The following is a 19,273-nucleotide window of genomic DNA, read 5'->3' as shown; positions in this document are numbered from 1 at the left end:
AAACTCCTTTTATGAAACAGAAGGGCATCTTTCTCATTTTCTCAAGGATCCGAGTTGACCCGCCCATAGGATGTGAGTTAGACCCGCCCACTGAGTTTGAAGGGAGTGACAGATAATGATGAAATGATGTCCTGACTGCACCGACCATGAAATCATTCATTAAATTATTAATTTAAACATGAAATCATTCATTAATTCATGAAATAATTCATCAAATCTAGAAATCATTCATTAAATCGTGAAATATTTCATTCATTCTAAAAAATCATTCATTAAATCATGATCATTCATTAAATCATGAAATCATTCATTAACTCATGAAATAATTCATCAAATCTAGAAATCATTAAATAAATCATGAAATCATTAAATCTAAAAATCTTTCAATTCAACCATGAAATCGTTCATTAAATCATGAAATCACTAAATATAGATTTTTTAATTAAATCACGAAATCATTCAATAAATCATTAAATCATGAAATCATTAAATCTAAAATTCATGAAATCATTCAATAAATAGTGAAATCTTTCATTAAATCATTAAATCTAGAAATCTTTTATTAAATCATGAAATCATTCATCAAATCATAAAATAATTCATGAAATCATTAAATCATTAAATCTAGAAATATTTCATCAACTCATGAAATCATTCATTAAATCATAAAATATTTCATTAAATCACGAAATCATTAAATCAGGAAATATTTAATTAAGTCACGAAACATTTCATTAAATAATGAAACCATTAAATCTAGAAATATTCCATTAAATCATGAAATCCTTCACCGAATCATTTTTTTTTCATTAAATCATTAACTCATTCATTAAATCATAACATTTTTCATTAAATCACGAAATCATTCATTTAATCTAGAAATTAATTTATTTATTTAATGCCAATTGTAAACAATTAATGACACATTTATTTAATAATTTAATGGTTTATATATTTATTTTTATTTGTCTCTTTGAGCCCATACTGGGCATGAAATAATTATGTCAAGAAATATTTAAATGTGCTTGTTAATGGCTGTTTTAATATTTTAATGCCAAATATATTTAAACAGTTATTTATTGATATCCACTTTTATTTTTTTAATGCCAAATTTAAATAATACATGACACATTTATATAATGTTTTAATAGTGTATACATTTATTTCAAATTGTCTCCTTTAGTTCTCCATAGAAACAGGCAGCATCTCTTACCTGATCCACGTCCTCATCAAAGGTGGAGATCAGCTCACACAGAAAGCAGAGGCAGTCAGTGGTGAAGAGCGCTGCATACTCTGCATGCAGTCCTACAGGAGGGGGTGACAGCTCCATGCTGACTGTGGGACAAATCAGATGGTGACAGCTCGCCAATCCACCATGAAGCTCACTGTGAGACATAAAAAAAATTCCCCCCACCACACGCTTTAAGCTGACATACTTTGCCCCAACTTACATGATGTGTTCCAGTGGCCCACAAACTCTGACCTTCAGTTTAGGAATTTGAATCCAAGCATCTACAGTACCTCAAATCACCACTAGAGGCCAGTGTCGGGAGGGAGCCATCAAATTTTAAAAAGTCTGATTCTCTTGTCCTCACAAAGATTTAATTTGGACAACAAGTGTACCTTTTGTGATAACAATGTTGAAACAACAGATCACCTATTTTTTTATTGCATTCACTCTAATACTTTTTGGAATGACCTCCAAGATTGGCTTTCAAGCAAATCATTTTTACCACAACCCCTAAAAGGAGAAGATATCATATTTGGCATGACCTTACACAGCAATAAAACATTTTTAACAAATAATAATGTATTGATTTTAGCCAAATTCTTTCTTCATACATGTAAATGGAGCAATAAAAACATACTTTCTTAGGCTTTGAAAGATACTTGGTCGACAATCCCCTCAATACTCTTAAATTAATCAGAAACAAAAATGGGAAAAAAACTTATTGAACTTATTGAATTGCAGATTCTGAAGGAGAAAAGCTGTGCGAGTCCCTTTTCTCCTTCAGAATCTGCAGGAGATACATTGATCGTGTTGACAATTAAAAAAATACAATGAATCAAAGAACATAAACACTGGTATTAAAAGTCTCCACTGATTTTCTAAGGATGCAATAAAAATTGCAATTTTCCTGTGGATTTTTACCTGTCGTTTCAGCAGGACAGTGCAGTTGTTTGTCTTTTACAGTTCAAAATCCTCACAGCTGCAAAAGCTTTTGCCCCAATACTTCCCAGCTGAACAACACTCATCTGAACTTTGAATGTATAACAGGCGCCGGTGTTTTTTCTTTTTTTCTGAGAAAAGTTTAAAGTCCCACCTGAACAGGAAGGGAGGAGCGTGGTTTAAAGAAGACATCCACTATCTTACACAAAATGACCCAGTTTGTTGTCACTTGAAGTTCTGACCATCCTCAGAGCAGCTCTGTATTTCACATTCTGGACAGAAAAAACAAAATGAAAACCAGAAAAAAATCTGCATCTTGTCACACAGTACTCTTTCAGCAGTTTATAAGATGTGCTGAATGTTTTCTCTATTTTATGGCAATTTTTCATGGTGCAGTGGTGGAGCGGTTGACCACTGATCGAAAGTTGTGGGCTGGATTCCCATGCTGCCCATCCCTGTGTTCTTTGGCAACACATTGAACCCAAAATTTACTCCTGGTGGTTATAGGCTGATGGCAGTGGTGGAGCAGCCATCAGTGTGTGAATGTGTGCGCATGGCTGTAAGTATTTGCCTTTTACCATTCCTTTTTGGGATTTTTTCTTAAATTTACGATATTTAAGAACGATAATATTTTACTTTTTATAACTATGGTGAATAGATGATGCAAAATCAAGGTCCCAACTTATTTGTTTAAAATGTTTGACATAACAAAGGTATAGTAATGACAGTTTTTTTCCTGTCTTTTTGAGATGGTAAAATAATGATTCTTTTAAGAACGAACACTTCTAGATTTTTCTTGCTAAAGGAAAAGCCTGAAACAGTAGAAGGAGAGAAACTCAATGTTATTTGTTGTTTAAAAAAAGTTTACATTTTTATGAATAATGTTTTTTTAATTGTCAAAGTAAAGTTGTTTATATTGTTCATACAGTGTATAAATACAGTTTTTAAAATATTGCAAAAGTCAAGTTGTTGCATTGTTTATTAATAAAGTTCTTTATAATGTAAAAGGTAAAAAAGATGTTATTTGTAGTTTTATTTTGAAATACCGAAGGAAGTGAGCCTCGTTTCCGCTTCCGCCTTTCATCATCAGCTAACCTTACCGCGGCTCTATTTGCTCGCGGCTCCATTCGTTGTGTCTTAAGCAGCTGGATGAGAGACTATGGAGGACCGTGCACAGATCCAGGAGCACATTAAGACCCAGGGGGAGCTGGTCCGGAGGCTGAAGGCCGAGAAGGCGAGCAAGGAGCAGGTCAGCCGCTCTCAGACACGTTTACTGCCGGCTCGGAGAGCCGATCAAACTTCTGACTGGAGCTTTAACCAGAGCGAGTAGGACATAAAAACAGGCGGGGTTCGTGGCTGGGTATCGGTTATTTACTTTGCTGCATCCAAGCTGCTGTGCTCTGCCGCGTGCGCGTTAACAGCTTTATCTGAAGCGCCGCACGCGGGCGTAACGGCAGCCGGTTTGTGATCCTCCGGGAGCGGCCCACCTCCAACTTCCGGTCTAAATTGACAGGGTCAATTGAGAACATTTAATCCGGCTCCTAATCAACTCATTAGTTTTCTTCATGACTCCAAAATTGGAGAGACTAGTTTGTGGTGCCGCTGCTGCGCAGGCGCATCAGTCATATTTAGTGCACTACTGATGACGTAGTCACGCCGCATGCGCAGAAACCATAGACTGTATATAAATGGCAGAAACGCAGCTGATCTTTCAACGATGCCTCAGACTCACTGTGTTCATAACGTAATAATGGTCAGGTGACCTTACCTGATGTTTTCTGAGGCGGACAGGTCACGTGGGTCTGCTGTCACCTGTGGCCGTGCATGAGTTTCTCACCATAGAATGATCAAAGTGGAGCTGCTGATCTGCCTGTTTACGAGAGTGCGCGCGTGTGTGTTTTCTGGTTGGTTTGTGTGTTTGGTGTATTCCTGTTTGTGATGAATTCGAGCGTTTCATTGACTTACTGCATTTCATGTTCTGTCCTCCCTGCTGTGATGATGATGCGTCATGCCCCGCCCCCTAGTGCTAGGGTTGCTTACCACTTTTCTCCTGTTCTTCCTGTTGGCCCGGTTCTGTTCGGCTCACCCCAACCTTCATCATCTCCTGCTTCAACCAACTTCTTCTCCGGGCTGCCGGGTCGGTCTGGACCATTGGTACCTCTGGGTATCGCCGACCCATGATTCACTACTCAACTTTTACTCGTCTTTTTGTGGGCTCTTTTTTCCTGCCCCCCCATCTGTTAAACCACCATGCTGGCCCTGACCTGTGTCCGTGCGTGTCTTGTGCTGGGGGCTTCTCGGACGGCCACACGGGCCCGCCTCTTGCATTCTGCATCTGGGATGACGGCGGCTCAGGTAGGGCGGAGCATCCTGTAGCGTCTCACAGAGGCAGCAAGGGGATCTTTGCTTCATCTCCGTGTTTTTGTGCAGATCGACGAGGAGGTTGCTAAGCTGCTGCAGCTGAAGGCTCAGCTTGGAGAAGATGGAAAACACCAGTTTGTCCTCAAAACACCAAAGGTAGGAGCTCGGCTGGATCAACAACATCTTCATGACTTCTGCCGGAGCTGCTGCATGAAAGTAGTCAAAGATCATGTCTGAGATGAGATGCTTGACTCCGTCTTATTTCTGTGATGTCCATCTTCTCATAGTTCTCAGATTTGGTGTGAACTTAGTTCCACTGTATTTAAGGCTGACAGCACTGAAGTTAAAGTGTATTCTTTTAGTGTAGTAAACAGTTGTCAATGTGATGTTTAAATTGGAACACGGTTTATATGCAAACCCATAATGCCTGCTGTCTCAAACATTCAACAAACCAAATTAGCCATAAATTACCTAATTGTAACTTTCACTTAAAAGCAAAAACATGAGTATCTTATTTCATAGCTGGTAATAAATTCAGGCGTTAAGGGGTAAACTTATCTTTCCAAAGAAAAGTGTTAAAGAGCCTGAGTCATCTTTGCCCATCAGGGAACCCGGGACTACAACCCCAAACAGATGGCCATCAGAGAGAAGGTCTTCAACACCATCATCAGCTGCTTCAAACGCCACGGAGCAGAAACCATAGACACGCCAGTTTTTGAGCTGAAGGTAGATTTCCATTTTTCTGCAAAAACTGAATCCGTTTTGATTTGTTGCAAATAAAAACACAAAAGTTGTATTGAAGGAAAATCAGTCTGAGGGTTTTTTTTTGCAGCGTAGATATTTTTTATGTTTTTGTGATGTAAATGTGTTTTTCTAAAGCACTGGAGTGTTTTAGCCGGTTCGAGGCTGCTGTTCTCAGACAGGAAGTGTCTGTGTTTGTAGGAGACGCTGACGGGGAAGTACGGAGAAGACTCCAAGCTCATCTACGACCTGAAGGATCAGGGGGGGGAGCTGATGTCCCTCAGATATGACCTCACAGTATCCTGCAGCGCTGACGTTTCCACCCCCTCCCTCCAGCCGTGTGCTCTCCTTAACCCTCCCCCCTTCAGGTTCCCTTTGCACGATACCTGGCCATGAACAAGATCACAAACATCAAGCGCTATCACATCGCTAAGGTCTATCGCCGTGACAACCCAGCCATGACACGCGGCCGCTACAGAGAGTTTTACCAGTGTGTAAGTGGTCCTCGGGCGCTCACGTGCACGCTCCTGACCGCGATGGTTGGTCACGCCCTCCTGTGTGTTTCAGGACTTTGACATCGCAGGTCAGTACGACGCCATGATCCCAGACGCAGAGTGTCTGAAGATCGTGCACGAGATCCTCAGTGAGCTGCAGCTCGGAGAGTTCTGCATCAAGGTGGGGGGGCTGGATTCAGATGAGCGTTCAGATCAACAGGCCGCCGCCCTGAACTCCTCCTTCCATCGCAGGTCAACGACAGACGGATCCTGGACGGGATGTTTGCTGTGTGTGGAGTTCCAGACGAGAAGTTCCGCACCATCTGCTCCACGGTGGACAAACTGGATAAGGTACGGAGAAGAGCCATGGAGGTCCAGTCCTCAGCCCAAGATCCTGACAGTGTTGACCTGGGATCTCCTCATTTTAAAAACACCCAGAAATGAACAGAAGTACATTTTCTGCCCCTTGAGCATATATCAAACTCCACGCATGCAATGAACGTTCCACGGACTAAGTTGCAAGCAAAATGTAAAGTGTTGAGAAAAATATTTGCTTTCAAAAACTTTTTTTGCGTTTGCAAAATGTTTTTGTTTAATTTTTGCGATTGCAGCACAAACGTTTTTAGATGCGTAGTGCCTCATCTCGCTTTCGCCCTAACTTTGATTTTGCGTTCAAAATTTTCTCTCACCGTTACGTTTGTGCCACACCAAACAGCCATTGGTCTAAATTTGATCTCTGGGATCTTCTTTCCATTGCCGTGCTTGGGGACCGAGGCGGACTTTGGACTTTCTATCGGCGCTGATTGATCAGAATTCTAGAGTCTTCGACCATTCTGGCCCGTTTCTCTTTCAGCAGGACTCGGAAAGATCAGGGTTCTGGATTCATTCATGTTACCGTAGCGACCAGCTTTTTAAAAATGTCTTCAGCAGAAAAATGTCACAGCGTAGCGAAAGTGAGATGGGGCACTACGCATCTAAAAACGTTTGTGCTGCAATCACAAAAATATTTTTAAAAGCAAAAGAAATGTTTTGAGAGCAAATATTAAAGATTTTTATGTGAAAATTATATTTTTTTCTTAACATTTCACATTTTGAAAATGTTAATCTCAAAATTGTGTCTTTTGCTTGCAATACGGTGGCACAAAAATCCTCCATACTTCTCATCTTTCCTGCAGATGTCCTGGGAAGACGTGAAGAAGGAGATGGTGAATGAGAAGGGCCTCTCGGAGGAAGCTGCAGATCAAATCGGGGAGTACGTGAGCATGCAGGGTGAGCCTCCTGACAGGTTTTTGGGGTGGGGTCACCACGTGTAATGGAGTTCATCAGAGGAGTCTTGCTGCTTGCTCCGTTATGACCTGTCACTTGGTTGCAGGTGGGATGGACCTGGCAGAGCGCCTCCTGCAGGACCAGAAGATGTGTCAGAGTAAGCAGGCCTGCGCGGGTCTGTCGGACATCAAGCTGCTCTTCAGTTACCTGCAGCTCTTCCAGGTCACAGATAAGGTGCTGCCGCGGTTCCTCTGGTTCCTGCAGACCTGCCGTCCGGCCCTCTGCTGAGCTGCTCCCTTCTGCTCCTCAGGTGGTGTTCGACCTGAGTTTGGCCCGGGGTCTGGACTATTACACCGGGATCATCTATGAGGCCGTGCTGACTCAGGCCGGTGTGCCCCCCCCAGCCAACGACTCCCAGAACGGGGCCAGCTCAGAGGAAAGTGTGGGTGTGGGTAGCGTGGCGGGCGGCGGCCGGTACGACGGGCTGGTAGGCATGTTTGACCCCAAAGGCAGGAAGGTGCCGTGCGTGGGGGTCAGCATCGGCATCGAGAGGATCTTCTCCATCATGGAGCAGAAGGCAGAGGTGAGGTGACACCCCACCCCCCCATGCAGGAAGAGGCATGTTTGAACTCCTGTCCCCTCCCGCTCCAGGCCTCTGCAGAGAAGGTCCGAACCACAGAGGTCCAGGTCATGGTGGCGTCGGCTCAGAAGAACCTGCTGGAGGAGAGGCTGCGGCTGGTCACGGAGCTGTGGAACGCCGGCATCAAGGTGAGAGGAAGACGTCTAATGAGGTCATGTGACCAACTCTTCAGTCATTGCTTTCCTAGCAGGAAGTTATTCAATTCTGATCATTAGGAAAAACAAAGTAGGCTGGTCCATAAATGTAAGACTCAGAAGATGCTGTCAGTCTTGCTGGACGGGCGCAGATGTAAACAAGTCTGGTGCGTTTGTGTGTCCAGGCCGAGGTCATGTACAAGAAGAACCCAAAGCTGCTGAGCCAGCTGCAGCACTGCGAGGAGGCCGGCGTCCCGCTGGTGGCCATCCTGGGAGAACAGGAGCTGAAGGACGGAGTGGTCAAACTGCGTGTGGTGTCAACCAGAGAGGAGGTACAGACATCACTGTGACCGTACACACTAGTCCTGTCTCCAAAACGGGCAGCTTCCTAAAAGATACTTCTCTAAAAGTGGCTACATGTGGCTCTGGTTACTAGCTGTCCAGAACAGCACTGAAAAATTAGATGGAGGCTGAAGATTTAGTGTGGAGTCTATAAAGGGAGGTGAAAAAGAAGATTCTTGCATTAAATTCAACAGATCAGCTATTTTTGCCTGTAAGACCATGAATTCAAAGCTATGTCTTATGACTTGACCTATTTGAACTTAAATCAATTAAGTTTTTAAAACCTAGTTTGTCTGTGTGAACCTGTGGCTCTTGAACCAGAGGGAGAACTCCTGAAGCGTCAAAGATCATCTGTTTTTGCTGCAATTTCATGGGGGGGGATTTTTTTTTTGTGCCACCATATTGCAAGCAAAAGTCTCAGTTTAGAGATCAAAATTAAACAAAAATCACAATTTGCAAATAAAAATATTTAATATTTGCTTTCAAAAACTTTTTTTTTGCATTTTCAAACTTTATTTTTTCTAAAAAAAATATTTTTGCAATTGCTGCACAAATGTTTTAAGATGCGTAGTGCCTCATCTTGCTTTCACCCTATCTTTGATGTTGCGTTCAATAGCGCTGATAGAAAGTCCAAAGTCTGCCTCGGTCTCCAAGCAGAGCAATGCCATGAGGAGACACCTGATTGGTCTAGATTCTACTGAACCAGCGTTACGTTTGTGTGCTGAGCTTATATATTAAGTCTATGGTGCTGAGAGAAAATGTTGAATGCAAAATCAAAAATAGGGCAAAAGCGAGATGAGGCACTACGCATCTACAAATGTTTATGCTCCAATAGCAAAAATATTTCTTTATAGAAAAAGTTTGCAAACACAAAAACACTTTTTAAAACTGCAAATATTTTTATTTACAAATTATGATTTTTTTTTTTCTTAACACTTTAAATTTTGTTTGCAACTTAGAAAATTTAGATCTCAAAACTGTGACTTTTGCTCGCAATATGGTGGCAAAAAAATCAGTCAATTTGTCATGAGAGCAGATTACATTTTCTTTGTGATTGTGGTGCATTCCTCTTCTGGCCTGTAGGGGGCAGATGTGACTCCTGGACTCATCAGGGTGGAACAGACTCAGACCTCAGCCCTCCAGCCTGAACCACAAACGGATGAACAGAGCTAATGTCTGCCATCTGTCCACAGGTGGACATCTCCAGAGCCGATCTCATCGCTGAGATCAAGAGGAGGACGTCTGAGGCCTAACTCCTCCCAGCTGTCCATCTCCAGTCTTGTACAGCACCCCCCTCCCCCGCTGTGGTCCAGGAAGGACTTCAGGCTGTTGCTGCAGTCAAAACAGACACTTACCTGGTTCTGGAGTTTGCTGCACGTGTTCATTAAAGCTCTCATGTCCAAAGAGTCTGTGTGCCTCCTGAATCTGCAGCCAGAATTGAAGCTTCTTCAAAAAGAAACTCGAATGAAAAAAGGACTAAAGAACCAGAGATGGAGGTTTCTTCCTTCATGTTTACTGCAGCAGGTACTGGTCCTGGTCCGGTCCAGAGTGGATGTAGGTCTTTCCTGCAGTAGAATCTCCATCTGGCATTAGCACCTCTTGCTTTGAAAATAAGATCATCTGTGCATTAAACTCTTAAAGATGACATGTTTGTGTCTGGATGTGTGATGAAGGATGGACTGGGTTTGTTTTGATCTCATTTACTTCAAACGAGGAACAGTGAACAGTAAAAAGCATGCAAACACACTGAAACAACTCAACACTCTAAAACATGCAGGAACAAAACCCTTTAAAACACTCAGACGCTCAACGCGCTGCTGCACACCTTCTGCAGGACCTGCTGGGCTGCAGCCCTCTGGGCCTCCTCCAACACGGTGGAGCTGCAGTGTCCCGGTAAAATCATGACGAAGCCCCTGAAGGTTTTGGGGGCCCCGGGGACGTGGACGTTGTAGGTGAAGTAAAGAAATCCATCTGGGCCGGTGTGGCTAAAGAACATCTCATACTGCGGATCCCCCCACCCGCTCGCCTCGCTCAGCTTCTGCAGCAGCAGCACCGGGGACACCGAAAACATTAATTGCCCCCTGGGAGGGGAGGAGGTGCATTTAGGACCATACTGAGTGGCAGGGCCACCCACAGCTCTGCAGAACGCTGTAGGGATGGAGGGAGAAACCATGCGTGGGGGAAGCCGGGGGGAGGTTTGGCCTAGGTGCTTGAGGGGAGACATCAGCAGGCCTTTAGGAGCTCTCTGAGGAGGAGGGGGCTCATCCGGGATATGTTTCTCTGCTGAAAGCCACTTGATGGAGATTTCCAAGCAGAACTGCTTCTTGAACTCTGGAGAAGGAAACCACAGGAAGATGTGAGACTGGGAAGACCGGCAGGAGAAGCTCAGGACGGAGGGAGGGCAGTGATGAGTATCCGGATACTCCAAGACTTGCAATCTTCCTGAAAATACGAGTAGGAATACTTGTGATGTCCAAGATAGAATTAGTGAAAATACTAGGACCGGGAATCGATTAAAAAAAATGAACTAATTAATCGCGATTACAGTTTTTCTCCTTCGAGTTAGTGCGTTTCTCACAACAGAATTAAACTTCTCACAACAGTTAGTGCAACTTCCACAACATTTAGTCATCTGTGCACAACCTAGTGGCAGTTTCATGTCCATTTCATCCAATAACAAATCCTTTTGGACACAAAGCAGTTGAGTAAATGCCACTCTCTACAAATGTATCACTTTTGACTTGTTTTGATCATTATTTCTTTGTTTTATCGTGCCAAAATGATCTAAACTTGTACAGGCTGATTAGTCATTGTTTATACAACTAATAATCGTCATTTCATTGAAATGTCTTTGCACACAAACTTGTTGAACATGTTGTCAAACATTTTTTACGTTCATTTTAAGTTTAATTGTTATTGTGTTTCCATTAAATCTATATAAACTTTTTTTATGGAAAACCTCAATATACACTGATGAAAATATGTCTGAACTATTAGTTGTAAACAGTATTATCATAGGTTGATGTGAGCTTCCAGCACTCTGCAGTAAGGCAGTGGTTTGCAGAACATGACAGGATGGCTGCCTTCCTCCCTTCTCTCCATTTCTGAATCCCATTAGGTCGGCCACGATGAGTCGACTAATCGACTATTAAAATAGTCAACGACTAATTTAATAGTCGATTAGTCGATACTTTATAAAGTATGGAGTCGGAGTGTAGTAAAGTTTAAAGATGTAATGGCATTCTTCTAGGTTTTTAGACCATTTTGGAATTTAGCTAATATTTCAGCTACATGCTAGCTGTTTTGTCTAATTTGGGATTTATTTTGTTTTTTAGGCTAATTTGGAGTTCAGTTAATATTTCAGCTGCATGCTAGCTATTTTGGTTAATTTAACCTTTTTTGTTTTTTAGGCTATTTTGTCATTTAGCTAATATTTTAGTCACATGTTAGGAGGAGCCAAGAAGGAGCCGGTCCCAGGGACAGATCCCAGCCCACGCCCCCAAGAACCTCTCCCGTGGATGCGCTTGTCAGGCACTAACGGGACCAACCGCGGCCCAGACCGATTGTATCAGTAGAGACTGCAACCCGCCAAGATCCCCCCGGTCCCGTGCCTAATGGGACCTCCACTCCCCACGGATACTCCACACCCCCAAGACCCTGCTGCAAAGGTGGGTGCTGCCCAGAGCAACGGGGGGCCCCAAGAGGGTTGCCCCACCCCGTCCATGAGCCAAGGAGGGAGTGATCTCAGCCTTCAGGTGCAGGTGAGGCGCCCCCCAACGCAGGCAGGCCTCCCCAGGACAGGGCCCCAAGCCAGCCCCCTCAGCGCAAGCAAGAAGACCACCCCAAAGCCAAGCCAGACCCCCACTCAACCGCCCACCCATACCACCTACACCCAGGCCTGGGAGGCCACACAGCGCCCCCACCAACCCCCATCCAGACGCCAGACCAGACCCCCTAACCAGCAGAGCCCCCCCCCACGCCCCAGCCAGGCACCAGGAGGCCCCGACCACCACCCGACAGCCCCAGTAGACAATCAAGGCGCAGCGAAAACCCAAGCTCCCCCACCCTAAATCATGGAATCAGCTATGGGAGACCAGAGAGACTGAATTCTTTCCAAATTACTTGAACTTTTAGCTGATGTTTTTTCCAAACTGATATGATCAAAGAGCAGATTCCTGTACTGATTAACGTTTATGTTTTTCTTGTTTTTCCAATTTAACAAAATAGTTTTTTTTGCTATACAAAGAGTTATGAAGATTACAGACACTAATCCTCCTCCTATATCGATGGCACTCATGTCACCAAGCACACAAAGTGACGGTGAAGCTGTGATAGAAACATTAAGCCAGACTGATAGATCAGCACAAACCTGTTGCCATGTATGGATTAAACGCATTGACGCTGATTCAACCAGTCAGAATTTGATTTAGAGTCTTTGTAGCATAATAACGACGGAAGATGGCAAACTCGCCTCTGATTGGATGGTCAAAGCTCGTGCTACCAAAAGCTAACTTCTTCTGTACTTTGTTTCAGATGGTAGGCAGTAGTTGGACTTGATTTTTAGCTTGAATTACTCGCCATTTTGCAGTTAATAATAGAAGAAGGAAGAGAAGTTGTGGATTTATCAATCTTAAGAACAACGACTTTTCTGGAAAAAGTGGACATCGTCAAAAATAGCCGACCAACCCAGAAGCTAGAGAGCCCGTCTAAGCAGTGAAAAGGAATTGTCCGCCACTTTCAGCCTTCCAGCAGTTCTGTTTGGCAAGAGGAAGAGTTTTGTAGTGGTCTCCTACCTTCTCCCAGAACCTTCTTGGCCATGGAGGCTGCATGATGAGAAGAGAAGCAAACGACAGCGGACACCCCCTCTATGCCAGGGCCGGCCTTCAAGGCAACACTCTCCACACCGGCAGACAGCAAACCCAGCACCTGGAGGGGAGGGGTCATGAACACAGCTGTCGTAAGATCAGGTGTTTGCAACCTTCCACAACAGAAGTAATTTAGACTGGTTTTCACAGACCTAATCCTGTAGGAGCTCCTAAGTCTTGCTTCAGCCTTTAGAAAAACACAGCTCTGCTTCTTTGTAGGTATGTTACTGTTTATAAAAAAACATCACTGAACTTTTGCTTTTCTGGCATGAATAAAAACAGAAATATACAGAGAAAATAGCATCCTTTTCTAAAATAAAATCTTGGTTTTTACTTTTGACAGAGCAAACTCTGAGTTTCTGTTAAAATATGACACTCTGCCCCATCGGATCATCTAGCTCAGGGGTGTCAAACTCAATCGCACAGGGGGCCAAAATCAAAAACACAACTTAGGTCGTGGGCCGAACATGATCATGGCTTGGCTTCGCGAACGAAGATCACAAGGGTGGCTGTCCATGTCGTTTGCAGGCGCGCTCATGGCTGAGTAGACCAATCCGTGACAGACAGGTCCGCCGGCAGCAACTGCAAGGGAAGGTTTTGTCAGGGTTGGGTGCTGTGGTGTTGCGGTTCTTCCTCCTAAGTCTCTTGTCCTTCAGGTTGGCGATACGGGAGTCTTCAAAGGAGGAGACAGCTGTGTGGATGGTGGAGCGCCAGGCATCAGGGTCAGCAGCAAGGGTGGACCACCGGCGGTCATCAATGTGACAGGAATTCAGGTTCCATTTTAGGCGATCTTTGTACCGCTTCTTTGGTGCCCCTCTGTCCCGATGGCCGCCGGCTAGCTCACCATACAAGGTGACTTTTGGTAGACGAGTGTCCTCCATCCTGTAGACATGCCCTGCCCAGCGAAGTTGTGTCTTTAGCAGCATGGCCTCAATGCTAATGACCCTTGCCTGCTCCAGGACCTCAACATTGGAGACGTAGTCACTCCAGTAGATGCCAAGGATGGTGCGGAGGCAGCGCTGATGGAAGCGTTCAAGGAGTCATACGTGGCTTCTGTAGGTGACCCACAACTCCGAGCCATACAGAAGAGTGGTGAGGACGATGGCTCTGTAGACACTTATCTTGGTGTCTTGCTTCAGGTGCTTGTTGTTCCACACCCGCTTGCTAAGTCGGCCAAATGCACTGCTGCCTTCGCATGCCTGCTGTCGATGTCCTTGTCAATTTTGCCGTCTGAAGTGTGATGGTGCACCCCAGGTAGGTGAACTGATGGACTGTCTTCAGTTCCGTGTCACCAATCTTGATGTGAGGGAGGTGGTATTCGTCCTTGGGTGCTGGCTGGTAGAGGACCTCCGTTTTTTTGAGGCTGACAGACGCTGCCCAGCCAAAGAGCTGGGCAGCGTCTGCAAAGCAGGATGTTATGTGCTGCAGTGCTCTCTCTGAGTGGGCAACAAGTGCAGCATCGTCAGCGAAGAGGAGTTTCCTGATCATTTGTTTGTGTGTCTTTGTGTGGGCCTGCAGCCATCTGAGGTTGAACAGGCTTCATCAAGATCTTTAGTGGCCTGCTTCAACATCATACTGAAGAAGATGCTGAAGAGCGTCGGCGCTAGGACACATCCCTGCTTCACTCCGTTGAGGATGGGAAAGGGTTCTGAGAAGTCACTGCTGACTCTGACCTGGCCTCGCTGGTCCTCATGCAGCTGGATGACCATGCTGAGGAACTTTGGCGGACATCCAAGGCGTTCCAGGATCTGCCACATTCCTTTCCTGCTCAGTGTCGAAAGCTTTTGTCAGGTCGACAAAGGTAATGTAGAGCCCTTTGTTCTGCTCACGGCATTTCTCTTGTAGCTGTCGCAGAACGAAGACCATGTCTGTGGTGCTCCGGTTAGACCTGAATCCACACTGACTTTCGAGGAGGTGGCTAGCAGCGATGGCGGATACCAGCCTGTTGAGGAGCAGTCTTGCTAGGATCTTTCCAGCAATGGAGAGGAGGGTGATCAATCGCACAGGGGGCCAAAATCAAAAACACAACTTCGGTTGTGGGCCGAACATGATAAACATTTACTAAACACTCTAAAACAAAATTATTAAAACTTTAAAACCATAACTTTTTACATAACTATGAACTACATATATAGCATTACCTGTAATAATGCTACTGTGAATGCTGTAAGCTGAATTTAACCGCTGAAGATGCTGAAATTGAAGCTGAAAGCCAGCTAAGATATGCCAAATTAGCTTGAAAATTAAAGATAAAAAAACATAGGTTAGCCAAAACAGCTAACATGTAGCTGAAAAATTAGCTAAACTTCATCCTAAAAAAACAGAAAAAGCCTAAATTAGCCAAAACAGCTAGCGTATAAATATTTTTATACAGCTAGAATTTAGCTGAAGCTAGATCACATAAAATACAAATAAAATATGTATTTGTATTTTATATTGTCATATATATGCAAGTCTTTTTACAGTGTTTTCATTCTTTTAACTACTTACTGCTGCTGTTCCCTTAAACATAAATAGAACTTCACTGGTTTAAGATCCAATCAGGACAGAATATGAAGTAAACTGCTAACAAGAAGTTATAAATATTGTTATTTACACAAGTGTCTTTTCCTATTTGGTCTGAATTTTAATGGAATACATAAAAATTCCCTTTTAAATTATTAAAAATGAATGAGAAGAAACACCATGGAATTAGGGGAATGATGATGATCTCTCTGAGGTAAAAACATGAAGTGACTGGACCGTCTAATAGCCAAATGGGGTTTCTCCACCAAACTCAACCCTGGAGACCATGTTGACCTCGGCGTATTGTGCACCAGCAACGCTGATGACCATCATTTCTGTGCAAGGTGACCCGACCCTCATAAGTGAACAGGAGGGTAGACCATTGGTACATCCCTGACACTCAAAATGTGCCACAAGACCTGAGAGTGAATCGGTACATTTACTTGACATTAAAACTGAACACCTGTCCGGTGAATAACGTTCGGTGTAAGGGTAGATTTAAGGCCATCTTTCAGCCAACAAACCAGAGAACCTGATCACAGATAACAGTATCAGGGACTGTGCAGAGAAGCAAGACTTGGGACACTAGTAGACATTTCGGTGTGACAACCACCCAAAACCCACAACAAAAATGGTGAGGAAATTGTAGGCCAACAAAACCAGGATTATTTCAGGTTCATCAGAAGCTACAGTCATGACTTGAACCCAAGTGTGTGCACAACATTCTCATCCCCAATGCAGATGCGGTACCGGATGCACACTAGGGCTGAGAATCTCATGATACATGACTCACTATACCGATAGTATCTCGATATGACAAGCATTGCAATAATCAATATATTACCTTTGTAATCTATGATACATAACTATCTTTAAAACAAATATATTTTTTTATTTTCTTCAAAACCGTCTTTTAGAACAATTTAAAACTCAATGTCAATTGAATGCCCAATCCAACATCCAAATAAAATTATCAATACATACATGTCTTTACAACAGTAACATAGATTTTAAGGTGAGCAATAAACAAAGCTCCAGTTAAGAACTAAAATGCAGAGTATATCTAATAGCCTTCTCACTTCAAAGAGCAATAAATGTAGAAATAAACATTAATTATGCTGCATTTTAATTCATTTTATGTCAGATAATTTATTATTATGGAGACACAACATTAATGTTTAGCCTGTTATCTAATTTTATATGATCATTATTTTACAGTGCTGGTATCCATATTAATTTCCCCTCCTTTTATTAAAATTTCCTGCACTTATCTTTGATAAATAACACTTAAATCACATGTTCCCCGTGTGTACCGCTAGCATACACAGCTGTTGGGTCCATAACGCCGCTAGACATCTCATTTGGATGGTCATATGCTGTGCAGCTCTCCACTAGAACCTGTTATATTTCACCGTGGTGTTTAGACAGGTTACTGCTGTTACCGCCCTTACAATCCATGTTTTTATTACATTAGAGACAGCGCGCGCTGTCTGCATCTACTTCAGAAAAATACAGACACAGCTTGGACCTTTCTGCTTTAGGCTGCTCTGTCATGTGCATGCATGTTCCTCTGACAGTGGAGAAGGTGGTGAGAGCACGAGGAGCCCCTCCCTTCCCCACTGTATCGTAGCAGTGTTCTCGCTGTGCACGTGCCATTATGTTCTTAGGCTTTTGGGCTAAGAACTTATTGGTCCGGTAAAAATTGATGACGGCTTTGCAACGGCATCCTTGAATTTCCCTGTTGTGCTCACGAGAAGCGCCTCCTAGTGGACTTTTTTGTATTATTTTAGAAAACTGATTCAGGGAAAGAGAGGACCAGTGATCGTTTGTGAGTTGAAATATTACGATAGTTCGACATACTAATATTTAATGCATACTGGTCCTCAGGACGCCTCCAGTAACGCTACCCTAACCTTAACCTGGTACTGGTTTGGGTCCGGTACCACATCTGGTTACCGTTTCGGGTTAAGATTAGGGTACTGGTACAGGGTTTGGGTGCTGGTACGCTATGCATCGTGGTTATGGTTCGCGGCCCGAAACTTGGGGACCTGTGATTTAATGGGAACGGCCAGCACATCAAAAAACTTCGAGTAGAGGACACTCAAAACGTCCAAAAGTGATGCGTACGGGTCTTTAATCAAGCGTCAATATGCGACTACTTAGAGCGAGAATGTGTTGGTGTATGTGCGTGCGGGGGTGTTTGTGGGGGGTGGTGATGATACCTGCAGCAGTTCCTCCTGCTGGGTGGAGGCCGGCAGATTCTGGATGCAGAGGTGGCGCTTCTCAATGCTGCAGCGCACGTTGAGGCGAGTCCCGGGCCCCAGCGTGTAGCCATGCAGCTGGCGGATGGCGTCATTGGCGATGGCGGCCGTGCCGTATTTTGCATACGCAAAGCCACGGTTCTGACCACTGAAGTTCATCATGAGTCGGAACTCCCACAGCACCCCCACGGAGCTGAAGAGCGGGATCAGCAGGTCCTCGTAGACGTCCCGCGGGATCTGACTGATGAAGACCTCACAGCGCGCCCCCGGCGGGGGACCGTCCCACACTGACCACGAAATGCAGAAAAGGTAGAGGTTAATGGACTCTCATTTCTGTCTTGCTGGTCCACACAGACACAGCTGGAGGAGCCAAAGTACTGTGATCAGAACTGCCTCTCACCTTCAGGTGGTCCTCCATATTTCCTCTGGCCGTTAACCTGAGTCAGTTTGGTGTTGGTGGATTTCAGCCAGGCCTCAAGCGCCTGGACCCGCTCCAAGTTCACCACCTAGGGGAAGGGGGGGGGGGGGTTGTTCTGATGAGAAGTAAGAAAATAACACATACCCGCTTCCTCAGAGAGCTGTTCAAGTCTGAAGGTGTGCTGCTGCCCTCAGATCAGAGCTGACTCTTGTTCTTTGGTGATGATGGGGATGCTGATCTTATACAGCAGGTGTGTCAAACTCAATCGCACATCTAAAATCTAAAACACACCTTAGGTCGCGGGCCGAACAGGATAAACATTTAGTGAACAGTTTAAAACTAAATTTTTAGAACTTTAAAATCGTAACTTTTTAACATAGTTATGAAATAGATATATGGCATTACCTGAAATAATGCTAGTGTGAATGGAGTAAGATAAAATGTGGCCGCTTAGAATGCTAGTATTGGTAGCTGAAAACGCTGAAGTTGATAGCCAGCTAAAATATTAGCTTAATGCCAAATTAGCCTAAAAACTACAAAAGAAAAAAACGTACGTTAGCCAAAACACCTAACATGTAGCTGAAAAAATTTTGCGAATTTCAAAATAGCCTAAAAAAGTGAAAAAAGCCTAAATTAGGTGTAAATATTAGCCTAACTATGAAACAGCCTAAAAAAAATTTAAAAATAAAATCCTAAATTGGCTAAAACAGCTACCATGTAGCTGAAATATTAGCTAAACTCCAAAAAAGCCTTAAAAATCTTAGTAAATGCCAAAATAGTCCAAAAGGATAGCAGAATTCCAATTTTATAATCTTTTTCAATTCTTTTAATAACAATTTTTAATAAAAAGGAAGGAATATTATTCCAGAATAAATCAACTTAAACCTTCAATCACTTTCAATATTTTACTCTCTATAAAAATATATTTTGTCAAAATTATACAAGTTAGAAATGAGCGCAAGATAACATCGGGCCGTTAAAAACAATATAAAACAGTGTTTTTCAACCTTTTTTGAGCCAAGGCACACTTTTTCCATGAAAAAAATCCCGCGGCACACTAACATCCAAAAAGGTAA

At 43.6% G+C, this 19,273-nt stretch overlaps 3 protein-coding genes across 6 annotated transcripts in view; 1 reads left to right on the top strand and 2 right to left on the bottom strand.

Annotated features, from left to right (window-relative positions):
• Positions 1-2,296, bottom strand: part of mlsl (malate synthase-like) — a gene marked incomplete in the record, with an annotated part of 10,370 nt that extends 8,074 nt beyond the window's left edge. The window contains 2 exon segments of one of the 2 annotated variants that reach the window (XM_036214001.1): positions 1,214-1,335; positions 2,153-2,296. In XM_036214001.1, the coding sequence (XP_036069894.1) occupies positions 1,214-1,330 (117 nt within the window). 2 annotated transcript variants of the gene reach the window in all.
• Positions 2,297-3,230: 934 nt separating this feature from the next.
• On the top strand, positions 3,231-9,554 carry hars (histidyl-tRNA synthetase). 2 transcript variants are annotated; one of them, XM_024283144.2, is made up of 13 exons: positions 3,231-3,419; positions 4,601-4,687; positions 5,138-5,257; positions 5,474-5,569; positions 5,641-5,766; positions 5,840-5,947; positions 6,019-6,117; positions 6,942-7,035; positions 7,139-7,266; positions 7,343-7,615; positions 7,684-7,800; positions 7,992-8,138; positions 9,342-9,554. In XM_024283144.2, the coding sequence occupies exons 1-13, from the start codon at positions 3,330-3,332 to the stop codon at positions 9,399-9,401; spliced, it is 1,545 nt and encodes a 514-aa protein (XP_024138912.1). In that variant the 5' UTR covers positions 3,231-3,329; the 3' UTR covers positions 9,402-9,554. The 2 variants fall into 2 exon arrangements, with proteins under 2 accessions (XP_024138912.1, XP_036069824.1); XM_036213931.1 differs by lacking the exon at positions 3,231-3,419 and adding an exon at positions 4,383-4,525.
• A 278-nt stretch (positions 9,555-9,832) lies between these two features.
• The window catches only part of dnd1 (DND microRNA-mediated repression inhibitor 1), an 11,476-nt gene continuing 2,035 nt past the window's right edge, over positions 9,833-19,273 (bottom strand). Inside the window, exons 2-5 of one of the 2 annotated variants that reach the window (XM_024283146.2) lie at positions 18,180-18,285; positions 17,741-18,066; positions 12,942-13,074; positions 9,833-10,590 (exon numbers count right to left, since the gene is read on the bottom strand). In XM_024283146.2, the coding sequence (XP_024138914.1) occupies positions 9,947-10,590; positions 12,942-13,074; positions 17,741-18,066; positions 18,180-18,285 (1,209 nt within the window). In that variant the 3' untranslated portion in view covers positions 9,833-9,946. The remainder of the gene's footprint in view (positions 10,591-12,941; positions 13,075-17,740; positions 18,067-18,179; positions 18,286-19,273) is intronic. The other variant, XM_024283148.2, reaches the window with a different exon arrangement.

Source organism: Oryzias melastigma, linkage group LG10 (genome assembly GCF_002922805.2).
Source record: "Oryzias melastigma strain HK-1 linkage group LG10, ASM292280v2, whole genome shotgun sequence".
In the NCBI taxonomy this organism is placed as follows: domain Eukaryota; kingdom Metazoa; phylum Chordata; class Actinopteri; order Beloniformes; family Adrianichthyidae; genus Oryzias; species Oryzias melastigma.
Note: the sequence above shows the minus strand (reverse complement) of the source record. Positions and strands in the feature narration are given on the sequence as shown.